The 26,707-nt window shown below is 35.6% G+C and overlaps 2 protein-coding genes across 24 annotated transcripts in view; one reads left to right on the top strand and one right to left on the bottom strand.

Annotated features, from left to right (window-relative positions):
• The window catches only part of LOC132788353 (potassium voltage-gated channel protein Shab), an 80,434-nt gene extending 75,898 nt beyond the window's left edge, over positions 1-4,536 (bottom strand). For 6 of the 23 annotated variants that reach the window (XR_009632622.1, XM_060795693.1, XM_060795701.1 and 3 more), the window contains exons 1-2: positions 4,142-4,536; positions 887-1,157 (exon numbers count right to left, since the gene is read on the bottom strand). The gene's annotated coding sequence lies outside the window, so the exon portion shown is untranslated. Of the gene's footprint in view, positions 1-886; positions 1,158-1,980; positions 2,048-4,141 lie in introns of those variants that run through there. The other 17 variants (XR_009632623.1, XM_060795702.1, XM_060795703.1 and 14 more) reach the window with 8 other exon arrangements.
• Positions 4,537-9,161: 4,625 nt separating this feature from the next.
• LOC132792767 (protein spaetzle 5) lies at positions 9,162-23,776 on the top strand. Its single transcript, XM_060802236.1, has 7 exons — positions 9,162-9,629; positions 16,256-16,546; positions 16,614-16,717; positions 17,531-17,581; positions 19,313-19,564; positions 19,619-20,191; positions 23,039-23,776. The coding sequence occupies exons 2-7, from the start codon at positions 16,469-16,471 to the stop codon at positions 23,205-23,207; spliced, it is 1,227 nt and encodes a 408-aa protein (XP_060658219.1). The 5' UTR covers positions 9,162-9,629; positions 16,256-16,468; the 3' UTR covers positions 23,208-23,776.
• Positions 23,777-26,707: the final 2,931 nt, after the last annotated feature.

The following is a 26,707-nucleotide window of genomic DNA, read 5'->3' as shown; positions in this document are numbered from 1 at the left end:
TCGTAAATTGAAGAGGACACGAGCATATGAAGCTCCCAATTGGGTTCCAGTATTTTTGTGTTAAATTGGTAAAGACGCCTTTCGTTTTTTTTAAGGGATCGCCACGCCCGTGTGCTGACAATGAAATTGCGAAGCCATTAAGAGCCCCATGCACACTCGCCTTGTCACATTTGTTTACACTTGTGTTGTTATTTAGCTTCAATTGAGGTTCACTTTTATCACCTGTGAGGGGGCGAGAGTATTTTGAATTTTATGGCATCGAGACTCGCCTCGCCCATCGATAATGGATAAAAAAGTAATCGCACCTTTCACTCAAATTGTCAAGACTCATAAATTGAAGCGAACACACTCCCAGCTTATCAACAAGAGTCTATCATCGGTCAGGACTGGCTGCTGATTGCTTATCAAACTCACGTCCGACGAGGCGGCCAAAGCAAAAAGTGCAGCCGAAAATGCGAAAAACCCGCAACGTTTCCTAATGCCATTTGACAAGTTTGAAATGTGTTTGCGCAGCTTGTGTAATTGTTATTGATAAAGAGAGCATCAACAAACAACGCACAGTAAAAATAGATGTTGTGTTTATATTGCTACCAAACGAAGGGGAGAATAAACTGTTTTCCCTCTTCTGCCACTCTTGAGGGTGGCAAAAGTAAAGTACGTAAAGTAGCATGTCAAATTAGAACGCTAATTGACTCATAAAGCTGAGGCAACGACTGCAATATGCAAAGTTGCCTAAATTAGTCAAAATATCGATTGAATTAACATAATTTCCCGCACCCACACGACAACAACAATTACACATACGCCCCGTGTACAACAAGAGAAGAAAAAGAAAGAAATATTCTTATGAAATTTGCAAGTCAAACGCCTTTACTGACGTACTTACCTGACTAAGAAGTACACGCACAGTTGTCGAGTTGTTGTATATATCGAATAGTATATATATATATATAGTAGTATATAGTATTTGCTGGTCTAGTTATAGGCTATAGTTTAGAGGACAGAGTAAGAGAGTGTTTTACAGATGAAACGTTGTTTTCGCCCTGCTTTGTTTTAGGCCCACGCACTGAAACGCATTTTGAATCTTGTGCAGCTCGGGCTTATATTTTATGCCGTCGAAATTTTGTCACACAGACACACACGCGCGCTTCACGAGGCTACGAATACACATACAGAAGAGAGAGAGAAATGTATATAAATAAATGTATTTATATATTATTTCACCGAGGCGCACACAAAGTTGTCACACAATGTTGTTTTTTGGCCACAAAATTTGCATTGCGAATTGGCCCTAAGAGCAGCAGGACACCATTCAAACACACACACACACACATACACATGAGATAACATAACTAATACCGACTAGTAGAAAGAAAAAAAGAAATAGCACAAGACAAGCAAAGAAAAAGGAAATTGTGTGAGCGTGTGTATAACTCGACATCTTTTCCATTTAGAAGGCAAACATTTCTGCTTTCATTTTCCTTCTTTTTTTCGTTTTTCTGGTGTGTGGTAGCTGGAGACAAATAAAAACTTATTTCGTTGTCATTTATGGTAATGCGTATACGCCGTGTTGGTCACGAGCTTTCTACTATGAAATTTACAGACGTATTTCTAGAAGCTCGACTCTCGGTTCGCTTTTCGTTTCATTTCATTTGTCTTTGGGCATTCGCGTCCGTTTGTCTGCACTGCTGTACGCCTATCTGTCTGCGTTTTGGCTGCCAGTTTCCCTCCCCTTTCTACACACACACCCTCCGCTCTCTGTCTTGCTGTTGTTGTTGTTGTGGTTGTTGTTGTTGGGTACACGCCTTACTTTCAAAGCACATTCATTCACATTCACATTCACAATTTCTGCTTCTGCTGCTTCAGCTTTGCCAACACTTTTGTTTTCTTTGTTTTAATTTGTATTTTTTTGCACAATTTTGTTGTTTAGCAAATTGTTAAATTGAATACAATAATCTCATTGCTTTATGCTTTTTTTACATGCTACGGTCTTTGTTTTCTATCCGCTTTTCACAAGTATCCAGCACAACACGCTCCAAAGTTTAGCCACGAACTGAGCCAGCCAAGGCGAAACTTCACATCAAGAAGCGAAAAAAGAACCCAAAAAAGCGCTGGGAAATACAACAGCAACAACAGTAAATACGCAGCAAAAGGAAAACCCGAAAGCGAGAGGCTTCCTTTCCAATGCCTGCGTACAATCCTTTGTACGAGGACGAAGCACGAACTCAGCTCGTATGTGGAATGTGTTATTTTGGAAAGCCTGGAAAACTCTTCTGCTCTCTCTTAAGCCACCACTCTCATTCGCTCTCTCTCTCTCGTTGTCTCAACGCTCTCTCTCCCTCAATTGTGCGTGTCCTGCGCTCTCTCCTGTGTCAAGACGCTTGTTACCAACATTGCTGATAGCCAAGTTAGCCTAATGACTATGCAGTTGATTTGGAAATTTGTTAATTTCTTTTGAAATTGAAATTCCCTTTCACATTTCAGTTGATGCCATATTTTCTCGTATTCTTTTGTTTTTGTTTTCACTTTTGAAAAAGTTTTTCGAAAAATTTATTGGCCATGCTTTTTTTTTTGTGCGCCCGCACAGAGAATCATGTTAAAAATAGCTGCCGCAGGCCTCGCAAGCAGCGACAGCAACGTCGACAGCGACTGCGACGTTGACAGCGACAGCGACAGCATCAAGTTCAGGCTGCGGCCTGATGGACAGACGCAGAGACGCGACACACGCATAGAACAAGAGGTGACTGGGGAAACTTTTGACCTTAGTCAAATGAAAACGTGACAATGTATTGGTGTGTGTGAGCGAGTGTATGTGTGTGTCGCAGTCTGTCAGTCTGTTAACAGTTTATGCCTGGCTAATTGGCCTGCCCTTTGGGCAACCGATGAGGCACTTTAGCCAAAGCGCCTAGCGAATTATTAATGCAACTGCAAACTTGCCACAGTCGCTGCCACTGCGACTAACTGTTAACTCAAGCTACTAGCTAATTACAATTGCTGCATTAATAATAAGTAAATGACTGGCTGACTTGACTGAAGAGGAACAACAACAAACCCAAGCGAGGAAAGGAAAGGCAAGGAAAGCTAGGCCAACTTGTCGCCGCGCCCTGTTTGACGCATACTCATGAATTTATGTGCCTCATACGCACTGTTCTCCCTTTACTGTTCCCCTCCCTTCCCTTTCCTTCCCTTCCTTAACTTTCCCTTTCACTGCTTCCCTTACTGTCTTCTCCCTTGCTTGTTTCAACTGCTCAGCGCTTTTATGATTATTGCGACGCCGCGTCTGCGTCTGGCCCGTGTTTTTCTGCCCCAAACTGACGCCAACTGTCCCCCCTCCCATCTGCTCCTTCCCCCCGCTAGAACTGTTGTCAATCATAACCCCTCCTCTACTTGGAGATTTTTGTTATAGGCCGCGCTGCTGCCGCTTGGCAATTTGTTGTTGTGTGTTGTTTGTTGTTTGCCTAGTTTTCTCGATTTTTGTGCCATTTATCTGTTGTAAGTGGCCCTCTTCATCTAACCGAGGGAGGAGGGACACACTTAATAGCGAGGGCAGGACAACGACGACGACAACGAAGTCGAAGCGAGCATCAGTTGTGATTGGGGCCAAAGTGAAAGTCCTTTGCGGATGCGGCAGGCATTATTAATGTGCAGACATTTGATTGCGGGCCCCCATGCGCCACTTAGGATTAGGACTAGCGACTTCTTGTGTGTGTCCTAGCGAAAATCAAGCAACTTCTTCTTCTCTATTTACTATGTATGTGTGATGAAAAATCAATGGATTGCCTTTGGCTGCTGTGTGTTTGCGTTTTTTTCTGCACTTTTAAACGCGTCACAAGAAATTTGCGATACAAATATTTGCCACAGCTGTCTGACTGAGTGTGTGTGTAGCTCTCTCTATGTGTGTGTGTATGTGTGTGTGTAGCTCTGTGTGTGTTTGCCTTTGAGGTTTTCCTCTACAATTTTGTCGTCTTGCGCCTTTTTAGTTCGCACTTGATTTATTTGACGCTTATAGCTTAATTTTGTATTATTCACTAAATTCTTTTTTGTTGCTTGGTTATTTTTCTCAATTTTATGCTTTGTTGCTTGTTTGCATTTGTCGTGGATTTTTCCTCATAGAATTTTCTTGACTTTGACTTGCACTTACACGACACCGCAACGAACACTTCGATTGGATTTTCAAGGTGCAAACACTTGAAACTTTTAATTTTGTCACCTTTGATTTACACTTTCGTAATTTGATGTTTCGTTTTTGATTTGGATTTGCTTGTCTTTTAATTTTGTCACTTTTGATTTTTAATTTTGATTATTTACTTTCGTAATTTGATGTTGAACTGTTTCGTTTTGGATTGGATTTGGATTGTGTGTGTTTTATCTTATCGAGTACGTCACGACACGTCCGTTTGCAGCTGTGGTCGTTACTCCACTGAACACTGAACACCGCACACACCGTGCACCGCACATGAAACACACACAGAACGAACACTGAACACAGAACGATGAACACTGAACGTTGAACGCTGAACAGAACAGAACAGAACTGAACTGAGCTGATGATGGCGTTGGCAATGGCGACCACCGCATCAACGTTTTTCACAATAGCAGGAAAAACTTTTTCACGCCGCCTCTTTCTCTCTCTCACTCTCATTCTCTCTCTTGTGCGCTCTCACTCTTAGCTTTTGCTTTCGTTCTCTCTCTCTCTCTCTCTCTCTCTCTCTCTCTGCTTTTTGCTGTTATTATTGTTATGGTGCCGGCTGCTTTCTGCCTTTGAGTGATAAACCCAGAAAGCGACCCAGTCCCATAGAATGCGTTAATTTTCGCCCCTCTTCCTCTTTTGCTAGTTAACTTTTATTTTTATTTTGTTTTTGCCAGCATTCATTGTCAAGTTGCCATAATTTTTGCTGGGTTCTTCTTTTGCTATCAGCTTTGAGGTGGGAGTTTTTCCTCTCATATTTTGTGTTCGTTTTCTTCTTTTTGTATATTTTTTTTTGCTGCCTTCTATTATTTATGGTCACTTAGTTAGGGCACGTGACAGTTCATTATGCATAAATTTAAAGCATATGGATATGCTGTTGGCTTTTTATCGCTTATTTAATATGTAACATACATACATATGTATATCTCGGTGTTTGTGTGTTTTTGTCAAACGAAAAGTTTTTTCAAGCTCCGTCAGCAATGAATATAAATTACCAATGTGCTGACAACATTTTGACATTCGGGCTAAGGAAAGCCTTTTCCGAAACTTCTCACTCTCTTCAGCTAAATTGAGATATATTTTGTAATAAATAAAAGAAGCTGCTTCTGATCAGTGACAAACAGGCTTAACAATTTGTTTATCACTATCAATATTTAATATTTTGTATGCATATCGAGTATATACAAATGTTTTATGTTCAACAACAACTAAATTTTGGTGTTACAACTTAATTTTAATTATTAGATTGTCATAATACCAAAACTGCTGACTTTATACGAACTATTTAGTTTAACTACTACATTGTTTTTATTATTTCAATAGTAATTGTTTTATACTACTATTAAATTATGATCTACAATTTATCTCTTAAATTGCTTTGAATAATATTTCGAAAAGCACTTGGCTATTTGTTTATTACTATCAATATTAAGTAATTTGTGTGCATATAAAATATTTTTCAATGATTTATGTTTAACAACTTAATTTAAATTCATTGACATCAAAATATTTTTTTCATTTTAATAGTTTTTGCCTTTTACTACTATTTTATTATATGAACATTTTTTAATTTTCAAATTTTAACAAAATTCGATTTAATTGCAAAAAAACATTAAAAATATGCTTTACCAATCAGCTCTTAATTTGCTTCGAAAAACTCTTCACATCTACACGTCATAGCACTCAGCTTTTGTCACGCACGTTCGCAGCACGTAAAACAACCAAGCAGATTAAACAATCAGCTGTCCCACTCTCGCCTTAGCCGCTAAGGGAATCGCGCGCGTTTTATGCGCGTTTCTGGCGCGTTTTCGCTGCAGCTTGCTTCGAACGTGTGTTAAATTAATTAAAATGATCGATTTGTGTGAAATAATTATGTTTTTTTTTTTTGTTTGAGGCAATTAAGTAAAAGGTTGATCGCTCATTTTGAACCAGGGTTGCGATCTGAATCTTGCTATCGAACACAATCGATTGAGAGAAAAAGAAATAAAATAAAAAACAGCGCCGAGAGGCAACAAGTTGATGTTTTCATTAGCCAACAACGATGAAGATGAAGACGAGTGTGACCACGCAATAGGCCAGTAAGTCAGTTGGCCAGCTAGCTCTCTAGCCTCTAATTAACAATTTCGTAATTGAAACTAAGCCCTGGCCAGCGGCTATTGAGAGACAAGACAACACAAGACAACACAAGACAGGAGGAGGGCCCTACAATGTGAGTTACGTGTCTCTTTTTCGACTTTGCAAATGGTCCCGATACATTGGCGTAGGGCTTTTTGATTAATGAGCGGCTTAAGTGATACCGTCCAGCTGCCTCCCCATCTCCTCCTTCTCCTCCACGACTTACCCTCCCCCTCTCACAACTAAAGTGAAGAAGAAAGACAAGCCCAGCTGATGAAGTCACTAATTTGACTTAAAAACGCATTAAAAACCATTTTCGATAAAAGCCCCACCAACAACCAACACAACTACAACCACACACGATCGATCTCGCACCAGACTTAGAGACTTTGAGACCAGAGACCATATCGCAGGGTTTTTCCGTATTTCTTTTTCAGATGCCCGTAGTCGGCAATGTTTCGCCTCCGTTCCATTCCCATTCGATTCGTTGTGAAAGTTTTGCAAAAAAAAACCAAAACACAAACTAAAAAGTCTAACAAACAAAACGCCGACGCCTAATAATATTTAGGGCTTTAAGAAGTCAACAGGAATTTCTAGTTCCTTCACATATTTCCCACCATTAATTAAAACTTCACTCTTGAATATGGAATTGGCATACTTAAAAAATATTATACATTCCTTAGTAAGTGGATTTTTTTGCAAAAATAATCTTCATTTCAAAATTTCCAACAAATATTTGAATATTCATAAGCAATATTTTTATGAAAATCTTTATTTATTGAGTCTAACTTTCTTAAGAACAGACTTTCTTTCAGATTATTATTAATGTCTTTGAATATTTTGAATACTTGAAATTATAGTTTTTCTATAAAAAGAAATTCTGGATATAAATTTTTACTCCACATCGCTTTCAGCAGCTTCGAGACGAATTAAATGTTCTTAACAGCTCCGAAAATATTTCTAATAAAAAGCTTAAATTCTATAAAATAAATTTGTATTTAGTTCAACATTTTTAAAAAGTGTAAAATTACGGAAAATGTGTTCTACATGAGTCCGCAATATTTCATCTCATTTTCAACAGTTTCAAACCCAACTAAGAGTTTGTAAGAGCTTTGCATAATATTTTTAATAAGTTCTTAATCATTATTTATTAAGTTTAACATTTTTAACAATATAAAATTATTTAAAATACATTAAATTTTGAAGAACAATTTCGATATATTCATATGTATAAAATATTTAATTTTATATAATGAGAGATTTCCTTTCAATTTTTGCCTTAACAGTAGGAAATATACTTTTATATATTCTTTATTTTCCTGAAAAGTTTCATCTTATTTTTGGCAAACCAAAAAAGATGCTTAGAATATGACAATTAGACCAAAAATCTTAGATATTACAAAATCATTCATAATACAGATTAAGTTGATTAACAATAGATTTCCTTCAACATTTTTATTTATTGTCTAAATCATTTTTATTACAATAAAATACAATATTTATATAAAAAAGTTTTACATATATTATTCCTGAAATGTTTCAGCTTTTTTCACAATTTTTTTAGCCGAATTTGAAGCTTGGAATTGCCCAGCAAGATAATTCAAACAAAAATCTTTGAGAATTTAAAATCATTCAAAATTGATTTAAAGTTTTCTGCTTTCAAAATTTGTATTTATTGTTTATTTATTTAATATTTTGTATTTATTTATTATCTATAGAAACAGTATATATATTCCTCAAATGTTTCCATTTTTTTAAACCAAATTGGAAGCTTCGAACAGCGCAGCATAAAATGTCCAATAAAAATAATTTGCAAGCATAAATGGCGAAAGAAGATTATTTATTACAATATTTTGGGGCAAAAACAAAACGTGTATGCGAAAATTGATTTAAATGGACTGTAAATTAAAAATCGATGCAAAGCAAACACACAAAGAGAGAAGAAAAATAAAAAAAAAACTAAGGATTCCTCCCACAAAAATTGTGCGTGGTGTTTGGAGCGTCATTAAAACGCCTTTTGCGTATTTTGCTTGGCCCAGAGACGAACGACCAAAGAAGTTTTGCATTTGGCAAAAAGTAACAACAGCAGCCTCAAGAAATACCACCGATGGAAGTATTGTGTGTATAGGCAAAAAAAAAGAAGATATATTTGTATGTGTTTTTGTGGTGAAGAGATAAAAGCTGAAATAACCTTCATTGGCCATAAAAATCAAAAGCATCTGCTAACAATGAATTGTGTCTATGGCCAGCAACAAAAGCATCAAAAGCAAATAGCAAATAACAAAATACAAAATGAACATAAAAAAAATGGCAGTCAGCGCAAAAAAAAACGAAATTTACAATTTAAATAAATTCACTTTATTACAGTTTCGCATATTCGCGACAATGTAAAACAAATAATAAAAATTGACAATAAATAAAATAAAGTCCGCTTTATTGTTTGAAATTGGCTGTCAGAGCAGCTAATGAACTTCCGGTGTTAGCTGTGAGGAGGAAAGATAAGATAGCTGAAGATAGATTCAGATACAAAAAGCTACGCTGATGCACTATGAATCACTTTTTTGGGGCCCTGCGTCAAAAGTTCATAGGTTGTGCGATCAGTCAACAGATATCTCAACAATCTCTTTCTCACTCGAGCATGATTGTGATCTCTCTCTCTCTCTCTCTCTCTCTCTCTCTCTCTCTCTCTCTCTCTCTCTCTGTCACTCTTTCTCTGTCTGTGTCGAAGTGCAGTTGACTAACCGGCATGACGTCTGTCATATATAGTATTTGTTGTTACCGCAGCTGCTTTGAACGCTGGCTTCATAGACTGAAGCTGAAGCCAAGTTTTGGCCCCACGCTCAGTTGGCTACGAGCTGCAGCCGCGATTGGGCTAGCCGCGTGATACGGAAACCGAAACTCAAAAAATACAGAAACACAAATACACATATCGAAAACGAATACGAAACCTCTGTCGAAATTAAAATTGAAATCTTCGACTTGGACGCGTTTGCCTTTCTATGTTTCGAACGTGTTAAGTTTTTTAATTAGTCGCATTTTCAAGTGAATCGCTTTTTGCCGCTAAAACGAAACTACCACAATAAAATCACAAATTGAAATATCAAAACAAAACAAAGAAAGAGAAAACAACAAAAATAAAATACATATGTATTATATATAAATATAAATTGTTTAAATTACGAGCATTAATTCTAAATCGCTCGAGTGCAGTGCGAATTTGAAATTGTGTCAAAAATCAGCTCAAGATCAATAAGAGATTCGATTCGAATTGAGTTTGCATCGCAATTACTGAAAGCATTTTTATTTATAAATTACTAAGCAATAGGTGAGTAATTAATTATTGCATATTAATTTCAATTTGCCGCCGTCAGCGCCAAAGCAAATTAAATACAATAAATTCAACTCCGCTGCGGACAAACATTCGACTGATTTATTATAACATCTTTCGATTTGTACGCCAAACTTTGAAGCACATGTAACGAAAAATTTAATAGAAAACACACACACAGAGAGAAACACATACACAAATTAAATAAAATGAAGCCAATGAAACAAAAACAAAGCACAGACAACAACAATAACAACAACAACGAGACAAACAACAAACATTGACAGCCTTGAAAAGTCGTGCTTAATTTCTCAGTTATACTCAAGTATAAAATATATGCTTAAAAAATTATAATGAAGCGATCTTTTGGTATTGGTATTTCGGTATTTATATCGCTTGGTCCATTGTCTTTCCAAGCTGCCAAAATCCCAAACCAAGTCTCTCCATCTCTGTCTCTGTCTCTATCTCTGTCTCTGTTTCACTCTGAACTGCCAAATTAGTGCCAAATTAAGTTAAATCATTTTTATTGAAGTCCAAATGAATGGGTGAAAGCTAAACTAATTGATCCATGGACAAGGGCGAGTGGGAGTCTTTTTTTTGTGGTGTATTATGGAAGCTTGTGGAAAATTTGATTGACCAGAATTCCGTGATGTTGCAACCTCACACATGTTGCCATAAAACCTTTCGAAGCTCAAGACTGACGAATAGTCAAACAGACAGACAACTTCAACTTCAAGTTGAAGTTAAAGTTAAAGTTGTTGTTATTCCCTCGACAAGGGCAAAATTATATCAGCAATTAATCGTCTGGTTTTTTAGTTTCTTCTTTTATTGTATTTTATGTGGATTTTATTGCGAATTTTGATGTACATACATTAAAAGACAGAAAACACAGTTTCTAGTTTCGACAAACTATTCGAGTATCTGTGATTCACAATATTTACTTGGAAAAGCCACATAAGCAGATTGCATAAGATAAATTTATAGAAAAATGCAAAAATCTTGTTCAAACTAGCTCGAAAGTATCATGAAATTATGCTACGAAGACTTTTAACCTTTTCGGAGATGAAAGCAAAGTAGACAGATCGAATTACTTTCGGGCAGAGAGACAGAACAACATTCTTGCAAATGTTCAGAGCAGAATATTGAGAAATAATATAACAACAACGGTTATTTTAGGGAAACAGAATTCAGTTTTTATTCCCATATACTTTTTGTAAAACATCTCAACAAATTTTTATACATTTATATCAAAATGGGGAAAACATTTTTTTATATAAGTTATGACACTACATTTTGATAAGCATTTAATTTTTAATAAATTTTTTTAAAATTGTATTCATAATTTAAACAAATTTTCATGCTACGATATTAGAAGAAAATTAAATTATTTTTAATATTATTTTTTGGCACTCATTTTTCATAAACATTTATGTTTTATGAACTAGAATCTAGCCTAAAATTTCGGATTAATTTATTTAAGGTTACAATAAATATTTCAACAAGTTTTCGTACAATAATATCAATATAAAATGAACTTTTTATTATTTTTGAACAGTAATTTATAAAAAGTTAATATATTTGGATGCAATCGGGTATAGTCTTAATAGTCGAAATACATTTCAAATTCAACAAATTGTTGTATAACAATATCGAGACAGAGAGAAGTTTTGTATCATATACTTTTTAACAGTAATTTATTATAAAATTAATTATTTATTTTATTATTTATATGAAATCAGGTACATTTAGTTTTTATCAGAGTTTTATTCCAAATTCAACGAATTTTTATAATTTACTGTTGATTTAGACTTTTTCGATTTTTAGTACTTACAATATTAACTATATTATTGATTATAACTAAATGTTTGGTTTCGATCAAATATACATTTTAGAATCTTTTTAGAAACTTATTTTATAAGAAAAATGCTATGTCTGCTATCGGCTATTTGTACTGGCATATTTTCAACGTTATGGTATATTTTGAATGTAATATTATGACGATGTATCAAATATAGTCTGTTTTACTTTTATCGAAAATGGGTAACGAGTATCTCACAGTCGAACACAATTGAGTGTGGCTCTAATACTTGATTTTAATATAATATTTATGAGTTGCTTTGTTTGAAACAATTGCATTTATTTCCTTCCTCATTTTATATATATATTATTACAATTTAAAATGTTAATAAACAAATCTTACTACAAAGACGAAAAACCATATTAAACAAACATATTTTGCAAATGAAAAAATTCGCCCAAAATTCAAAAATTTACTACCAAAGATTTTGCGAATAGATAAAAATTTGACAGCCATAATTTTTTGGCAATAACAATAATGTGTTTATTGTGGCCATATAATTTGTGGGCCATAATGATGTGACGTCAAGTTCGAGTAATTATGCAAAAATGCATTTTATGAGTGGGCAAGAGTTCTTGACTCTTAATAACTTGCAAATTGTCTGATTGCGAAAATGCTCGCGAATTTTCTATGCATTCGCTTTTTTTGTGTGCTTTTTTGGACAAATGACTTAATGCCGTGCAAAATGGCTAAATACTCAATAAGCCATAAAATTGCTCGAACAGCAGCCAAGAAAGACAACGACAACAACGACAACAAAAGGCAATTTTATGATTTATGAGCTGATGAACAGACTGCGCTGTGCTGTGCTGTGGTCGATGCTGTGGTTGTCTCTGAGCGGCGCCTGCGCAACATGGGAAATACCAAGAGTTAGTGTGGCATGTGGCGTGTGAAGCGTGAAGCGTGGGTGCAACTAAGTATGTGTCAGAGTTGAGTGGAGTCAATGCTGGGCGAGTCGACACCATTAGCAGATGGAGGAGGCGATGAATGACGACAATGTCGCTAAATGGCCAAAAGCCCAAATGGCACAACTGCCGCAAATGGTTCAAATCTTGTCGTAGTCGTAGTGGTAGTCGAAGTTGTTGTCGATGCTGTGTTCATTTGCGCATGGAATTTTATGGGCCTTTTGTTGTGGTGGAGGCCTTTGTGTGCGACAACGACATCGACAACGACAGCGACAGCGTTTCATAGTTGATTGATTTATGGAAAACGAAAGTGACAAGCTGTCCAAGTACTATTCATACAACAGCCTCCAGCCACAGCCACAGCCACAGCCCCAAGCTGAAGCCTTGACCACGCTCAGCGATCCCGGAAATCCTATCAGACAACCACGGGCAGCAGGTGTCTCTCATTCATTCTCTTGTTCTATTGAAACGCAATGACATGACGGAGCTGATTCGAAAACACAGCCTGTTTGTTGTCGCTGTATCTAATTGTAGCATGCTTTTGAATACCCGGTAACCCATAGGGTGGAAGGGTATTACAATAGACAGAAGAAGTCATCCCGACTCTATAGACTGAACATATATGTATGTTATATTCTTGATAAGCGTCTGTCTGCCCGTCCGTATGAACACCTTGAATAAATATGCTAAATATATATTTTAGTATATTTTTGAGATTTAATACCGCACATATCCGTCTGTCTGTCAGTCCGTCCGTATGAGCACCTAACATAGATTTCAAAGACTAATACTCTGGCAATCTGTTATATTTGCACTCTATGGTATTTTTTGAATGTGGTACTATATCAATATACCAAATATATTAATTTGGTTTATGGTATATTTTGCATACTATGGTGTATTTTGAATGTGGTACTATATTATTAATACCAAATATAGCCCTGGTATATATTTAAGGTATTTTAATTTGGTATATTTTGTATTATATGCTTTATTTTGAGTGTAGTACTATATCAATAAACCAAAAACGTAAGATTAGGTATTATTTTTAGTATTTTTGTGGTATATTAATTTGGTATCTTTTAAAATTAATACCGTCTGTCTGACCATCCATTCGGACAATCTGGTATATTTGCTCCCATATGGTATATTTTGTATGTAGTAGTATATAAATATACCAAATATAGTCTTTGATATATTTTTAACATTCTTGCGGTTTATTGATTTGCTATTTGGTATATTTTGCAGTCTTTAGTGTATTTTGGATATACTATTCGTATTTCAATATACCGAATATAGTGTTTTGTATATTTTAGTATTTTTTTGGGTACATTAATTTCGTATATTTTGCACTTATTTACAATAAGAAGCGGGTATTTCACAGTCACACACACTCGATTGTAGCTTTCTTACTTGTGTTTTTTTGTTAGTATTTCGCATTGTTGATCTCTTGGATCTATAACACTTGGCCTGGCACTGAGAGACACACGCTTGTCTCGGAATCCGGTTTTTAATAGTCAACTCGATCGCATTGTTTCGATTTGCTTTGCTCTTGATTTGAGCAGCCTTTTCAGCTTTGGTATTTATATTCTGATTATCATTTTAATATTTATTTTTATTACTATTTGCGGTAGCTACTCGCGATTCGTAACGGTTATCAAAACGGGGGGACTTACATGTGAGCTCTCTGCCAAAAACACAAACACGCAAACACAGAGCAATTAATTAGCTTTATGCAATCATAATATTCTATTCGGGGAATTGCCCATAAAATACAAATGCAATTTAGTTGATGACACAATTATAGACTCTGCTCTAATTTCGATTTGCAGCTTACTCAATTAGCAGCTATTTAATAATCATATTAATCACGTTCGACAATTGAAACCATTTGTTAATATATCGATTGTTTGCGATGCCAATTAAAACGCCCACCGACAACAGCTTTTGAAGTTGCAGCAGCAATTGCAACTTGGCATTGCCCATTGTATTAGCAGCTTTTGACTTGTGATTTACGACCCAGTCAAGCCAATGGGCGTGGCATATGAATATTGGTAACGTCAGCGTCTGAGTCTGAGTCTGAGTCTTCGCTTTCACTTTTAGCAATTTATTTTCGCAATTGTCTCGACTCGCGTCACAACCTCAACTGAACTCGGCCGCCTTTAATAAAATTAGCGCCTTTGAGGTTCCCAACTTCGACTTGAAGACAGAGTGTGGAAAACACACTTATTAATATTGTTGTCATTCTTCACATTGCAATTGTTTGCTCTACAAACGGCGTGAAGTTTTCCATTTTCCGCGTCAACAATGCGAAAATTTATGACAAGCAAACTTCAAGTATTTGCATTGCATCATCCGAAGAGGTTGCAGAAATTGAGCTTAGCTTATGAGCTAATAGTACTCTAAAGTACTTAGTTAAACTTAGTGTTAGGATACCAAGACGGAAAAGCAAATAAATGAACAATGGAAACGCTAGTCAAAGAAATTTAAAGTTTTTTTTTAAAAAAACTTCAAATGAAAATACAATTTTATATAAGCTAAAGTGTAATAATACTTTTAACTTTTTGAAAACAGAAGGGTTTATCAAAATTTGTATTCTAATCACCAGTTTAAAGAGTGTGCCCGTATGGTGAAGACGTTGTATTAAAAGTGATATTTATAGAATCTGTCCGGAAGAGGTTACTTAAATTGAGCTTAGCCAATTAAAAAATGCAAACGTTAGTTGAGGAAACTGAAAGTTCATTTTAAAAATTGAGTATATTAAAACTGAAAACAGTATTACAAAAAAAAAAAATCCTTTACGCAATATTTAAAAAATAAATACCTTATCTTAAACGAATGCCGAATACCTTTAGGGCAAAAGGAACTTTGTTCCTTCAGAAAATATATGTAACAGACAGAAGGAGGCATCTCCGATCCTTTAAAGTTTATTATTATTTCGGGGTTCTTCATCGGGGTCAACACCCATGTCTATCTGTCCATCTGTCCGTCCGTCTGTATTAACAACTAGATCTCAGAAAATAGATAGATAGAAAATAGATTTATAATTTTATTCGACAGCGCTTCTTTTATTAAAGCTATCAACACTTTTCTTTTACTCTACAAAGACATAGCTCAACTCAATTGAATTTATGTAGTTATCTTAAGCGTTAGCTAAAGAAATAGAAATACAATTTGGATGACAACTTTAATATTTTAAAGCTTAAGAGCCCTAGTTGCTCTAGCTCATATCATTGCAATAAGAAATTATATTTGTTATTTCAATAAAATACGATAAGATAAAATACGGATAAGATTGATATTGTTAATATTTTTGCAAATACAATTTGCTTGTCCTCACTTAACTTCTTCACTGTGGAATCACTAAATTGATTACAAATCTTTGAAATTCTAGGAGTTGAGGTATAAATTGCTATAATTATTAGTAAATTAATAATACTTTCAGTTTATCTTTAAACTAATGACATTAATAAAGACACTTTTATGTCTCTTTTATTGTTAAGTATATAGATTTATATTTCATATTCATATCATTTAAGTGTCAACCAATAATAAAAACAAGTCCATTAATATATTGTCTATATATCAAAAATTATTTAAAAGAATACTCCATATACATGCCATACACAATATTCAAAGTAGCCAAGCACCGATATCCATTAATCTGTTAATCACATATTGTAAAGATCTGATTGAGGTGTAAGCGTAGTTAATGGCATGCTGTGTAAACAAATGGCGAAACAAGTTGACTTAGTATAATTGATACGTACATAATTAAGTGATTTATTGCAATTTCTCCAGTCGAAACAAAAAGCTTTAACAAAATCCAACACTCGACATTACTCGACACTCACTTTCAGCTCATCAGCCAAAACTGACATCACGCCGCTGCTGCCAAACAAACCAAAAATAAGACAGTCGAAAAAGCACAAAAAAAAGGAGAGAAGCAAAAATCAAACTATCTAAAGTCAAGTCAAGTTGGGTATCTGAATCTGAATCTGAACAGCAAAACGCAAACGCGCAAATGCAAATGCAAATCCCAATCCGAAAACCCAACGACGAATGAATTGACAATGACAAAGAGTATTACACGTCTCCGTCTCCGTCTCGACACTTCTAGTAGTTATAGTGGAATTCTCTTTACTTATGTGGTGAGTGCCCCTTCTCCTACTTCCCCACTTCTCTCGCTCATTCATATACAAATTCAAACCTTTGCAGATATTAGCTTGTACTACACTTGCCTTCAGCTCACCGCCATCATGCGGCTTATATGGGGCGCCGCCTTGCCAGTTTCTGCCAGCGCCTCCAGGACAAACGCCCAAGTAAGTGAGACATAACTAAATCGTATTTATGTGGAATATTCATAGTGATATTAATCAGAGACTAACACTTTGTCAAGTGGTATATTTTGAATGTAGTACTTTATAAATATGGCAGATATATATTTTAGTATATTTTTTGTAATTTTTGAGATTTAATACCGCACATATCCGTCTGTCTGTCTGTCCGTCCGTATGAGCAGCTAGATTTCAAAGACTAATACTTCGGCAATATGTTATAATTGTACTCTATAGTATTTTTAAGGTATTTTAATTTGGTATATTTTGTATTCTCTGAAATATTTTGATCGTAGTACTATATCAATATACCAAAAATATAAGATTTGGTATACTTTTTAGTATTTTTGTGGTGTATTAGTTTAGCATATTTTTAAATTAACACCGCACATGTCCATCTGTCTGTCCATGCATTCTGACAATCTGGTTTATTTGGCCCTCTATGGTATATTTTGAATGTAGTAGTATATTAATATATCAAATTCTGCATTTGGTATATTTTTAGTATTTTTTGCGGTTAATTGATTTGACATTTGGTACATTTTGCAGTCTTTAGTATATTTTGGACATACTATTTGTATGCCATAATACCAAATATAGTCTTTTGTATATTTTTAGTATTTTTGTATTAATTGATTTGTTATATGGTACATTTTGCAGTCTTTAGTATATTTTGTATATACTATTTGCATGTCATTATACCAAATATAGTCTTTAGTATATTTTTAGTATTTTTGGGGTATATTAATTTCGTATATTTTGCACTTATTTACATTGTGATATCTTCTCTGCTTGCAGCTGTGCCAGGCCCGGCAAAACCTATTGCGAGCATGTCGATAACTATCCCACGTAAGTTTTTTCGAGCCGGCTAATGGCCACACAATGCCAACACACATAAATAACACACTTAATGTAGCAACAACAACAGTAACAACAACAAGTTGAGGAAACCACAAGCAACAAAATAAATGCAAATGCATTTCAAACAAATGTTTGTCCGTCGGCTCAATACCGAAACACGGCACAGCACGATCTCCAAAAAAAAAAAAAAAAGAAAAAAATCAAACTGCCGAAAATAAAACTTGTTTTTGCATCGTCTCTAGACTAGTTGCTAGCTGCTAACTAACTGCTTTTGCTGTTTCCGCGACGCTAGCTCACGTACTCGCAAGTTAAAGCTGTGAAGTGATGCTGCTACTGCTGCTGCTGCGGTGGTTGATGCTGCTCGACCAGCTGGCAGAGCTCCTTGACCCAATAAACTTGAATTGACAGTTCAAGACACTTTGTCTGTGACGACGCACCGCGTGCTTCTCGAATATTTATGAATGCCTCTCTGCATAACTTAGCATTTTTATACACTACCCGCAGGGTATAGCAGCTAAGACAAAAGAAAAGGGTTGATTTTATTCTAAACTATTCAAGTTGTTGTCTAGCATTTATTCATTTTAAATAAGTAACATCAATTAATTTAAACTAATTCCATTGAAAACAAATATGTGCATTGAACATTTATTTCATATTCATCTTTTCATTTATTTTGATATTACTATGTTGCATTATTTTTAATTTAAAATGATTTAATTTCAAAGTTATAAATGCACTACTTGCTATGCAGTACACATCAAACTGCAAGCAGTGCACTGCAACGTTCTTGACTGCAATTGCAAGCAGTGCAATTTAAAATTCTAGTTTGTACTATAATGAGTTCTAAACTATGTGCATTTTAATGATTAAAATTAGCGAAAAACTGTTTCTTTAACCGTGAACTTATGAGAAATATGCCAAAATTGTTTTCCTTTTGCAACTCTTCATAAATATTTATAACATACATAGCTCTGGTCAGTCTTAAAGAGCATTTATCTGTCGCTGTTGCAAGAATTCCATCAGAGTTGATCATATTCAAATGAGTTTGATTTGGGCTTGTGTCAGAGTCTGGCGTGACTATCCACATGTGTTGCTATTTTTAGAGAAAATTTCTTCGATTTAAATAATATGTGCGTTAGTTGCTGCGTCTGCGACTGCGACTGCACGCAATGATAATGAAATTTTGATAATGATAATGTGCATGTTAATGTCTATGATAAGCTCGACGCCGAGCTAAGGCCGCAATTTGGCGCCAGTCTGAGCAATTAAGTAGTCATTTTTATGATGCCTACGGAATTTGTTGATTGCATAATTCTAAAAAACAAATACAACAACAACAACGAAAATAATAAATAAATAAATATCAACAAAATTCCGTATGGGAAATGCCGGAGGCCGTTTTCACCTCAACTTTTTATTTTATGATTTTAGTTGTTGCTTTGTTGTTGTGGCACGTGACAGGCATGTGCGATGGCATCCGTTGATAAGAAGTGTGAGTGCGAGTACTCATATCAATTTATGAATAACTGTAATCGTATTTACCTTATTCATGCAAGCGATCAGCTGAATATTAAACATGATTTAATGGCACAAAACAAATTGCCTACTTGTCCGACTTCCTCGATGTCTTTCCCCATTGCATAAGACATCTTTCCCAAGCTATCGACGCACACAGATCTCTTGCATCATCGCCATTGTCTTCACACTTTTCTTTTGCAGATATCTCATCAAGAGTCTCGTACGCAAATGGGGCTATGAGGCGGCCTCTTTGCTGGTGGACGAGACCTGGGAGGAGTTCACATCGGTCACGTCCGTCTTCTATGATCCCAAGTACATATTTCCGCAGCGTGACTATGGCAATGGACAAGACTTCAATGGCTACAGCTATCAAACGCCCTTCGGGGGCGTGCCCCATCGTGGCAGCGGCAACTCTCTCTTTGCCCCGCACGCTGCCACCACCGAGTCACCCACGTGAGTAGCTTTCTTGGCCAACATTCTCACTTCTAAATCCTTTTCCTTTTCCAGCTATCTGCTCTACACATCCGCGGGTCAGCGTCAGGGCAATCAACAGTCGGGTGGAGGAGGAGGAGGAGCGGGAGCTTCGGCAGCAGCTGGAGGGGCATCGAGTGGATTGTATTACAACAATGGCAAGACGCCCTATAATGCCACACTCTGGCTGAAGCGTCTTGTACGCGATCTGAGTCTCAAGCAGAAGGCCATTCAGGCCACAGCCGAGCAGCTGGAGCGGGAAATCGCCGAGCAGGAGCTGGCCAAACAGCTTTTGGCTGAGCATGAGGAGGAGACGAAGCGGGAGCTGGAGAAGGAGAAGGAAAAGGAGAAGGAGGAGCGCAACACGCGTGATGTGTCGCTCAACATGGATCTCTTAGACATTGTGGGTGTCAGCGACAGCAACAACAGCAACAACAACAATAAGAAAGTTCAGCGCACCAAGCGACAGAGTCCAACGCGCTCAACGCTCTGCGAAACCACATCGCAGTTTATAACGCCACAAGCGGCGCTCAATTCACGCGGCAATTGGATGTTTGTGGTCAACGAGGAGAACACAGCCCGTCAAATGGTCAAGGCGGAGCTCTGTGCGTAAGTATTCCCCTAGTAGCTCAATGCTGTTAACAGTTCACGCGTTTTTCTCAAGCGATTTGAGAGCGTTTTCTGTTGGCTAACAGTTGTCGTTGTGGTTTGTGTCTAAGCTAAACTGCGCAGTCGCGTACAACAGCAAGCAGTGTACGTAGTCATACATGTGAGTGAACTGCTTGTGCACTGCTTGACGAAGCAAGGCACAAAATTTAAATATGAGAATTCAGTTGCGTTTTAAGTCGATGGCTCGCTTCACTGTTAACACTTCAATGCAATTTAGAGAAAATTGCAGTAAAATATCTTTTAAACAAAGATAATATCCTAAATTCTCTTCCAGAAAATGCCTAGAACAAAAACTTTGGGAACTTCTTTTACACTCTTTATACACAACCCACAAATTAGAATAAGTGATTAGCAAATCCAATGTTTGAATAGTCACTATATATGCTTAACATTGTATAAAGAGTTTTGCTTGGTTTTTTGAAGAAGTTAAGTGTTTTCGAAGGGAAAATTCAATGGATTACGGGACTCTAACAATAGAGTGAAGAAAATAAGTAAAGTACCTATCTGTATTCTGCATAATAGAGTAAAAAAAAGATGCATAGTACTTATCTGTATTCTGTATTTCAATTTGCTTTAGAAATATTAAAAAACTTCACTATTCTAGCATTGATACAACAACATAACTGATACATAGCTCAAGTCGAATGATCAAATCGAATTCTATAAACTTCGAATTGAATCGAATTCGACAAACTTTCCTTAAATTTAAATACATTTGTAATAGAAATTCGTCACACAAAAATAGTATAAATTAATTCATCTTATTAAGACTGCTTATTTTCTTTCACAGAATTATTATAATTGCAATCCCTTTATTAAAGACCTTCTATACTTCATTTCTTTAGTCTATTATTAAAGTGCCATAATCCATTTTCCCTTTGAATACATTTCTGCACTTCAAAAAAACCCTGCAGAAATCTGCAGTCAGTTTTCAGCATTACTGTTTATACTTTTCCAAATATTGTAAAGGAGTTTTTTTACTTCACTTTTTTTTGGTTTATTGTTTTCTTTTGTGATAATGGTTAATTGATTTCGACACAACACTTGTAATCAGTGCAAAGGTATCGCTATCAGCGTAGCTCCCCTCTTCCTCTCCCTCTCGCCGTCTCTCCCGTAGTCAATACGCAGCAGGACAGCGTTCAAAATGTGTGAGTGTGAGTGTTTGAGAATGTTTCCCCTTAACGCGGTAAATGTGCTGACGAGTTAGTTAGGGGGAAACCCTCTACGAGTATGCAGTACCCTATGGGTTTTGCTGGTCTCTGCTGGCTCTATAGGCTTGGGCACGTGGGCAGAGACTGCAAGTAGAAGTATGTGTATGGGTATGTGGCACGTTGTTTTGTGTCATAATTGCGGCTAAACGAATTATAACACCCCGAAAAGAGAGCACAAGAAGGTTGACATTCGTCTCGTTTCGTTTCGTTTCCCCCTTTTGTCGCCGCTGTCATGCGTGCGCTACTCGAACTCGAACTCAAACTCAAACTCGAAGAACCTTTTAGCCAGCGCAGTGGAATAAAAAGCGCAAACAGAGGTAAAAATAGGGTGACGATTCAGTTGAGCCAGTGCAATGAGCATTGAGAGCTGGCTGCATTCGAGAGTCGAATGTATGCTGGGGTCGGTCAATGCGTGCCCTAATTGTTTGCCCTTAGTCCGAAGCGAATCCCTGCCCTCTTTTTATACCTGGTACCCATAGGGTAGAAGGGTATTATAACTTTGTGCTGGCAGGAAATGTATGTAACAGGTAGAAGGAGGCATCTCCGACCCTATAAAGTATATATATTCTTGTCCGTCTGTCCGTCCGTCCGTATGAAACACTGGATCTCAGAGACTATAAGAGATAGAGCTATAATTTTTTTCGACAGCATTTGTTATGTTTGCACGCAGATCAAGTTTGTTTTAAATTTTTGCCACGCCCACTTCCGCCCCCGTAAATAAACAAATTCGAATAACAAGTGTAATTTTAAAGCTACAGTTTTGGTATATATAATAATAACTATAGTAGTTATGATTCCTAAAAATTTGGTTGGGATCAAATAAAAATTGTCGAAGTTATTAAAGAAATTCTTTTGTATGGGCAAAAACGCCTACTTACTAGGGGTCTTAGTTGCTTTGGCTTACAATCTGGTATATTATGCCGTCTATGGTATATTTTGAATGCGGTACTATATCGATATACCAAATATACAGTTTGGTATATTTTAATATTTTTAGTATTTTCGGTATATTTTGAAAATAATACCGCAATATTGCGTTTATTAAAAATGGGTAGCTGGTATCTCACAGTCGAGCACACTCGACTGTAACTTTCTTACTTGTTTTCCCTCGCTTTCCTCGCCTTCTCGCTTTTTCCCCCTTCGGAAGTTCAGAGAGAGAGAGTACTTAGCGCACAATTTGCTTAACCAAATGAGCACCTGAACGCAGTGGCGCATAAATCTTAAACCCTGCGTAAGGAACTAGCAACAGCTGGTTGCGATTGCGATGCGTTTGAGGCAAAGAATATACCGTTGTGCGTTGTGTTGCCTTAACTCCTTATCAATTATTGTGCGATTCCCGTTTTAACGAGTTCGTTAAACTTTCAACTTTGCAGCCGGCGCTTCTTCTCTCTCTCTCTGCCAGTTTTGTTTTCTTTTTTTTCGAGTGGACCTTTCGCGGTTATTTATTGTGAGTGTGTCGACCCACAACTCTAAATGTTCCGCAAAGAGTTGTTGATTTTTCGCATTTGGTTGTTTTCTGTTTCTGTGTTTCCGTTTTCTGTGTTTTCGTTATAATTTTCCCGCTTGGCCGTTACAGCTCAAACACATGCTCGAACCTGTGCGACTTGCCCAATGGATACAACTCCAGGTGCGAGCAGAAGTTCGTACAAAAACGTTTAATTGCGCTGCAGGGCAACGGCCAAAATCTCTACACGGACACGTTCTGGTTTCCCAGTTGTTGCGTCTGCACGATAGCCGCAAATTAAGCAGCAGCAACCAGAAAAGTAACAACAACAACATCGAGAGCAGCAGCTGAATCGCAGTGGGAGCAACAGGACCGGAACCGGGCCCAATGTCCATTCAACGAGTGAGAAAGAGAGGACAGCGAAAATACAGGGGGGAAAGACAGCAGCAACAACAACATCAGCAACAACATCAGCAACCAACGACAGCAACTGCAAACTCTATTTGGGTTGTCGTCGTCGTTGTCATCATCATAATTATTGAGCGTTGAAATTCGATATGAAAATGATTTTTGCAGCACATAATTGATAACTAAATATAACAGCAACAACAACAACACATAAGAATATTCTCACACACACACACCACTTCATACACACACCAACACACACACACGCATGTACTGTAGTTTTACATTTAATTTAAAATCAAAAACACAAAGCAGAGATAGAGAGAATAAAGATAAAACAACAACATCAACAAAAGGCAGCAGCAGCATAATGAAAATACTATTCAATAAACGAAACGAAATAATTTGAAATCGTATTTTTCCAATGGGAATTGCGGTGACTTTGCAATGCACTTAATGGATCAAAGTGATATGGTGAGTATCATCGAAGTATGAATGTTTTTAGGTACAACTATTAATAAATTATTATAATTGTTTAATTTTCATAAAATAAATTAGTTAAAAATATATATTATATCTGCAATGTTACAACATTTTGTTAAACATTCATTCATGAAAAATTTCTTTAGTATTTTTTAAGTATATTTTACTTTTTCTGTACTTTAGGAATAATACAATATTGGGTTGTTTCTTTTAATTTTTGGTTGATAATGCACATTTGTAGTATTTTTATATACTAATTCGGTATATTTTAAGAAAAAATACCGCATATCTTATAGTGATATGGTGAGTATCATCGAAGTATGTATATTTTTAGGTACAACTATTAATAAATTATTATAATAATTTTTTATTTTTCATAAAATAAGTTAGTTAAAAATATATTTTATCTGCAATGTTACAACATTTTATTAAACATTCATTCGTTTAATCATGAAACATTTGTTTGGTATTTTTTTGGTATACTTTACTTTTGATGTACTTTAAGAATAATACAATTTTGGGGTGTTTCTATTCATTTGGTTGATCATGCACATTTGTAGTATTTTTTTATATACTAATTCGGTATATTTTAGAAAAATACCGCATTGTTTTGCTTTTTTTAAATGGCTGGCGGGTATCTTACAGTCTTGCATGTATTCAAATGGCTGAGCTTGCACATTTTTAGTATTTTTTTATACTAATTCGGTATATTTTAGGAAAAATAACGGGTATCTTACAGTCTTGCATGTATTAAAATGATTGAGCTCGCAAATTTTTAGTATTTTTTAGTATATGTATTCGGTATACTTTAGAAAAAATATCGCACTGTCTTGTCGCACAGTCGACTATACATTCAATTGGCTGACCATGTGCATATTCAGTATATTTTCAGTATTCAGTCTATTTTCAGTATTCAGTATTTATTTGGAATATTTTAAGAATAATACATGGTTTTGTTTTTTAGGAACACTTGAATGTAGCTTTCGTACTTGCCTTTTATTTTATTATCAGATCTTATTAAAAAATTAAATTTTATCATCACTATGGAATAACAGATTTTTTGTGCATTATTTATTAATTTCTTTAATTCGCAGTCTAAGTATTAATTTCAGTTCACACAAAATTCAGATCAGCACAAAATCCCTAGTTATTTGTGCATCTAGAATGAATTTCAAATTATTTATTATCTATTAATAATGATACTTTCACAATTTGTAATATTTTCTTTAATAAGATTCTTTTATTTTCATTTATTTATAATTAGACTCATTTATTTTTTTATTTTGCTCTTATCAGGTATAAAAAATTATCAAAAAGAACATAAGTTTAAAGATACATATTTTCGATAATGGTCCTTAATACAAAACTCTTAACTTTTCATAATTTTTTTGAAATTTTTCATCAAAAAACAATCCCATTTTATTTCACTGACTATTTACCAATGTATTTTAAATGCTACCTTTATGATCAGCTTAGGCATTAATTATATACGAAGCCCGATTATTCGCCTGCATTATTCCTTTTTACATTTCGTTGGTTATTATTGCCAACTTAACTGTTCATCGCCATCGCGAATTGTCTCGAATTGTCGCTGAAATCATTCAGTTTGCAATATGCAAATCGTCAATTTGATGATTGAGCCCAGAGCGAGAAGCAAAAGCAACATCCATAGCAGCCACAATGCGGTATTATAATTAATGGAATTTTCGGTGTGTCGCAGTTAAATAATAATTGCAAATACAACAGTAATATTGGCAGCGACAACGCAAGAACAACATTGACAAGCACCTGCTGCTGTTGTCTTTGTTATTGCTGTTGCTGTTGCTGCTGCTGCAATTGGAATTATGTTTCATAAATCCAAAAACAATAATCGTAAAATAACATCAGGTGTCACGCGCAAAATGCAGCACATCGAACACAAAAAAGGGTCCTCGATTGCAGGCGGATTGCAGGCACAATCGGAGGGCTGAATGCAACATCGATTGATGGGCAACGCCATCGACATCCTCATCGCGATCCTCATCCTCATCGTCAACATTGTGGAATTGCAGCAGGCCGAATGTGGAATATTTCCCAGATATCCTCATGCGTATGCTGTGTGTGTGTATTTACTCACATTCTGTCGCAGTTGATGCCAGAGGAAGTGCTGCTAACCAACTTTTGTATATTGCTCTTACTAATAACGATGATTCCCAAAAAAAAAGACAATTTATGCTTTAGGTTACAACATAAATTGCTTTAGAAACAAGTTGAGTTGATCAAAAGTAAAATTCGTGTTCAATTAAAAGAGTTCGTTGTTGTAATAAACACATCATATATATAGAGCTGATTTTTGGAATATAATGTCTAAGTCTTTCATAAAAATACTTTTTTATATTGACAACATATGTATCGTATATCTTATCATTCCATTCTTACCAAAGTATTTCACGTTTAATTAAAAGAACTCAGTGTTGTAAGGAAAATTACATCTTGATCCTTTCAAAATAAATTCTAAATTTAATTTTGTGAAAAATACATTTTTATAACGAAAATATATTCTTTCTAATGCCGCCTTGGCAAATTATTTTTATTAATGAAGAAAGTAGAAAGTAGTAGAACATTTAAAAAAAAAGTAATTAATGAGGAAAGCTTATTTCATAGTAGAAAATAAAGCTTATGTATTAAGCTAATCTAATAGATGTAAGTTTAAAATTTATTTACTAAAAATACATTTCGATATTGACAAAGTATACATATATGACAATGTGTCCTGATCAAAATAAATCATGATAATTTAATGAGCTCATTTTTGTATAGTAATATTTCCCATACAGCAAGCTGATCCAGAAATTATTAATTCCGTATTTAATTAAAAAAAAAAAATATATTTAGAAATTGAACAGATATATTTGCGAATGCCTCCTTGGC

The sequence above is a fragment of the Drosophila nasuta genome, chromosome 3, assembly GCF_023558535.2.
Source record: "Drosophila nasuta strain 15112-1781.00 chromosome 3, ASM2355853v1, whole genome shotgun sequence".
Lineage (NCBI taxonomy): Eukaryota > Metazoa > Arthropoda > Insecta > Diptera > Drosophilidae > Drosophila > Drosophila nasuta.
This window is presented reverse-complemented; position numbering and strand designations above follow the sequence as displayed.